Source organism: Laccaria bicolor, genomic scaffold (assembly GCF_000143565.1).
Source record: "Laccaria bicolor S238N-H82 LACBIscaffold_43 genomic scaffold, whole genome shotgun sequence".
NCBI classification, from domain to species: domain Eukaryota; kingdom Fungi; phylum Basidiomycota; class Agaricomycetes; order Agaricales; family Hydnangiaceae; genus Laccaria; species Laccaria bicolor.
The window spans coordinates 388,196-392,922 of NW_001889914.1; the positions used below are offsets into that span (position 1 = coordinate 388,196).

At 44.7% G+C, this 4,727-nt stretch overlaps 3 protein-coding genes across 3 annotated transcripts; 2 read left to right on the top strand and 1 right to left on the bottom strand.

The window, feature by feature from the left end:
- Nucleotides 1-301: 301 nt before the first annotated feature.
- On the top strand, nucleotides 302-1,053 carry LACBIDRAFT_310089 (uncharacterized protein; the record flags this gene model as incomplete). Its single annotated transcript, XM_001887204.1, has 2 exons — nucleotides 302-802; nucleotides 856-1,053. 2 exons carry the CDS (start codon nucleotides 302-304, stop codon nucleotides 1,051-1,053), a joined length of 699 nt encoding a protein of 232 aa, XP_001887239.1.
- Nucleotides 1,054-2,801: 1,748 nt separating this feature from the next.
- LACBIDRAFT_310090 (uncharacterized protein) lies at nucleotides 2,802-3,120 on the top strand (the record flags this gene model as incomplete). The annotated part of the gene is made up of 3 exons (XM_001887205.1): nucleotides 2,802-2,845; nucleotides 2,899-3,006; nucleotides 3,060-3,120. The coding sequence occupies 3 exons, from the start codon at nucleotides 2,802-2,804 to the stop codon at nucleotides 3,118-3,120; spliced, it is 213 nt and encodes a 70-aa protein (XP_001887240.1).
- Nucleotides 3,121-4,007: 887 nt separating this feature from the next.
- Nucleotides 4,008-4,643, bottom strand: LACBIDRAFT_310091 (uncharacterized protein; the record flags this gene model as incomplete). Its single annotated transcript, XM_001887267.1, has 3 exons — nucleotides 4,008-4,093; nucleotides 4,149-4,228; nucleotides 4,501-4,643. The coding sequence occupies 3 exons, from the start codon at nucleotides 4,641-4,643 to the stop codon at nucleotides 4,008-4,010; spliced, it is 309 nt and encodes a 102-aa protein (XP_001887302.1).
- Between the last annotated feature and the right edge of the window lie 84 nt (nucleotides 4,644-4,727).

A 4,727-nucleotide genomic window follows, 5' to 3' on the forward strand; every position in this document is an offset into this window, starting at 1 on the left:
TAATGATCCTTCCACTTCTGCACAGAACACAGTTCAGATGCGGAATGTAACCATGAGAGTAATTGATGGAATGGTTAATGGCACAAAGCATTGTGCTGCTGATGGTTGCATTGGTGATCTACTTAATTATCGAGGAGGTGCCTTGTGTCGAGTACATGAACATGAGTTTGGCAATCGCTGTCGTGTTAGAGATTGCACAGAGACCTTGGTTCGCCCCACAAAGGCCTGTGCAGCTCATCAAAGTGTTTGGAATAAATACCTGCTGGATCACTCAGCTGCAAGTTTGGCAGGATCAAAAAGAATGTTGAACCGCCAGCAAGAAAATCCAGAGTGGAATCCTAGATCTGAGCGTGAAGTTCAGCCACATGACCAGCCAGCTCCAGAACCCAAAAAATTAAAGCACTTTTTTGGTCCTGCAACATTTTATTGTGTTGAAACAATTTGTTGTCCATGTGGTGTTGTTGAAGCATGGGCAAAATTTGCCAAATCAGAGTCAGAGTCAAACATTCTGGCCTTTATGAAGAAGGTTTATCCTACAAAGGAATCACGTCCAGATTATATTTGCATTGATAAAGCTTGTAAAGTGCTTAAACATATGGCTGCACAAGGTCACTGGGATGAGTGGTCAGAAACAACACGATTGATAGTTGATACTTTCCACTATGAGAAACATTGGAAAGAAGATGTTCTTTGTCGAAAATGGTGTAATCCAGCTCCCACAGATGGGTCTGCTCCAAATTTAGTTATAAAAGCCATAGCTTCTGATGGATCAACATATGACAAACGAGCATTTAATACTCAGGTAAACCTAATTTGAATCTTTGTAATATTGATAAACTAATAAACCAATAATAGGCCTGTGAACAACTCAATGCATGGCTTGGAGGTTTTGAATCAGTCCTCAAGAGAATGACACCTCAAAACTACAACTGGTTTATTCACACGATGCTTTCTTATCACACTAGAAAAGTTATTGCCCGCCAAGCCAAAAAAGCAGCTAAAGTGATGCAGGAAGAGGAAGGTGATGATACTGAAGATGATGAAGCTGAGTAAGCAAAACATGTATATAAACTCTACTTAACAAGTTTCAAACCCCACTATTGAATTATTAAATGTACACTTATAAAAATTGCAAACTGATTACTTAGCACTCTGATGTACCTTTTTTGCTTAGAAGTCCATCGGAAGTCCGTCGGAAGTCCAGCAGAAGTCCAGCAAACTGATGACTTAGCAAGTATTACTGGTTTCTGCCTCTGTCCATCGGAAATCCAGCGGAAGTCCAGCGGACGTCCAACGGACACAAAATCCGGCCAGTCCAACCATTTCTTGCTTCTAAGTGGCTTGAGCAGACTTTCACTGGACTTTGCCTGGACTAGCAGCGGAATCCAACCATTTCCAACGGACTCCGACGGACTTCCAACGGACTGTCCGCTGAGTCCATCGGAAATGGCAGGGTCCGATGAAAGTCCGTCGGACAAGCAGTGGGAGTGTAAAGTACTGAAAAATTTGGAGTACCTCACAAATTGTAGCATAAACTATTTGGCCTGTATTAGACATCTGAAATATATATTATCATCATGAGTTCTGCTCCGTTTCATGCGATTTTGGGCTTGTCAGAAACGCACAAATTAGAGCTTTAAAACGGGTCTAAGAGCCCCTAATATTTCGACGTTTAAGGCGACCTCCGATAACATTTACCATTTTTAGGCAGATTCTTCACCAGTAATTGGTCCAAAGCCATTTGAGTTTTGAATTAAATACTACGTAAATAGATGCGTTGGAATCGGCTTGAACACCACTTTCCAACGCAAAAAAAATCACAAAAGACGAATATGTTTTGCAAAAGATACTTCATATTCTTTCTTGTTGCAATCTTTGTAGGTCAATCAATCTCTGGACAGTGTTGTACTTTCTTCTTATTCCAGGCGTATTGTGGTCATAAATTATTCATATACAATAGGGAATGTGTTTTCTACTGAAATCTAGTATACTTGTAGTTTGACTCCCTATAAGGGCTGGGTAGAAAGTGGAGGCCCCTCTATAGCACCCTATAGTAATGGCACAAGTCTCTGTAGTGCTGTATAGCACAAGCTTACACCCACACAGTGCTGTGGAGCGCTGTGGAGCGCTAGGGCATCTAGCCAAACTTGGCGTGTAACTATGGGAAACTATGATATTAGCGGAAGCACTATGCCTGTCTACGTGGGAAAATCAGGTTTTGCTGATGTAATGGTGAATATTCCACATCAAAAGGAACGACTCACAAGTTGAGTCACAGAAATTTCCGAAAATGACGTACTTCCCTAGTGGGCTACCTTCAAAATGGAAGGTAGCCCGCAAGGGGAAGTACGTCACTCCTCGGGCAATGCGTCTGTTTGTACTTTCGTGTTTTTGCACTTCTGCTAAACTGTGCCCAAGGCCTTCCTGTGCCTCGATTTCCCTCAACGTAGACTCGTTTGGATACTACTTCATGTCCCGAAAACGCTCCGACAAACCGTTTACGAAACCGTCAACTCTTCGTGGAGGTACGTCTGTTTGTATTTTCGTGTTTTTGCACTTCTGCTAAACTCTGCCCAAGACCTTCCTGTTTCTCGATTTCCTTCAACGTAGACTCGTTTGGATACTACCTTACGTCCCGAAAACGCTCCGACAAACCGTTTACGAATCCATCAACCCTTCGTGGAGGTACGTCTGTTTGTAATTTCATGTTTTTTGGACTTGTAATAAACTATGCCCAGGACCTTCTTGTGGCTCGATTCCCTTCAGCGTAGATTCATTTTGATACTACTAACGTCCCAAAAATGCTCCAACAAACCATCCATGAATCCATCAACCCTTCGTGGAGGTACGTCTGTTTGTAATTTCATGTTTTTTGGACTTGTAATAAACTATGCCCAGGACCTTCTTGTGGCTCGATTCCCTTCAGCGTAGATTCATTTTGATACTACTACACGTCCCAAAAATGCTCCAACAAACCATCCATGAATCCGTCATCCCTTCGTGGAGGTATGTCAGTTTGTATTTCCATGTTTTTGCCCTTATGGTGAACTCTGCCCAAGACCTTCCTGTGGCTCAATTTCCTTCAACATAGACTCATTTGGACACTACTTCACATCTTGAAAACACTCCAACAAACTGCTTATGAATCTGTTGACCCTTTGTGGAGGTACGTCTGTTTGTAATTTTGTGTCTTTTGAACTTATGCTAAACTCTGCCAAGACCTTCCTGTGGCTTGATTCCCTTCAGTGTAGACTTGTTTTGATACTACTACATGTGTGCAAGTAGTAGAATAGCAGTGGGTACCCTTCACACCTTTAACACCAGTCTGTTCAATGGTGGCACCCCCACAACACAGTTGATGGTAATTGAATCCATGTGCTTGGATCTTGGCGCTTAGCATGCGTGCAATGAAGAGGAAATGCTGGGATTGGAGAACCCAGTGAATTACTCCACAAGACGAACATGGTTGAAGTGTTTGGACTGGCCAAGACAACAACAGGTGCATAGAGATGGCATGGTGAAGCTGGCGTATTGCTCAATGAGACAATTGTGGTATATACGTGGCACTTGAATCGTTTGGATTGGCCAAGACGACAATGCAGGACGGACAAGAGTCGACACACACACACAGAAATGAGACACGACACACGTGATGGAGAACGACACACCTGTCCAACGTTCAACACATTTGATGGCAAATGTCGGTCACTTGTTCAGGAAGGTGTGTCGAATCTTATCCGCATGATACCATACTATCTCGATTGATTCCGCCCTTTTTGGATTGTCAGAAAATGAAATTTTGATGTGTGACGGAAATTAGCTATGTATCATACACCAAAGATTCTGTGGTTAAGTCGAAATCTGCCTCTCCATGCTCAAGTAAAATTTAGGATTATAAGTTTTATTCCTTAAACTACTTACTATACAAAGTTATACATAAATTTTAAGAGAGGGAGCAACCTCGCGACCCCGGAATGAACCCACCAAGAATCCTCAATGTCAACGGCCTAGTGTTGGCGCATCTGGGTGTCAGTATGTGGTTCCGGCGGCTGTGGTCGAGTGGGACGCAGAGGTGGCCTCGTCGCAAAGGGTGCTGGCGTTTTCGCCGTCATTCGGGGTTAGTTAGTGGGGAGGTGCGGGGTACACACCTGGCTGCACGGTGGGTGCCCCTGTTGGTTCGCCAAGTGGCGCTGGATCCTCGTCGATGGGCCTCAGCGCTGGATTCTGTCTGTGGGGGTATTTTCGTGGGCCGATTCCGTTAGCGTGGGTGCTTTATCCTGGGTGCTGGGTTGTTGCCGTCATGGGTAGATGGGCGGTTATGTGGGTTTTCGGGCGGTTTTGTGAGCGTTTTCATGGGCGGTTAGTCATAATCCAAGGGTTTCGTTTGCGAGGGGGGGTTTAAATGGGGGCGGTGGTCGCGTTTGCCGTGGCACAGGGTGTGGGAGGTGATGGTGGTGGGTCGTTAGCAAAAATTCGGGGCTGAACAGAGTGGAAACTCACCTGAAGGGACCCGTGACCGTTCTCTTGGTCCTTTTCAGCCATAGCGAGGGTGCGAGACGCGCAGGAAGAGAGCGAGGGGGTGGTGGGGCACAGGCAAGCAAATGGCAGTGGTGGTGATGAGAAAGCGGTCGTGACAGGATCATCACGCTCGTAATTTGTCGCGGAGATTCAAATTTATGCACGACACACCCGAAAATGAAGAACGACAGATTGTTACCTGGTGGTCG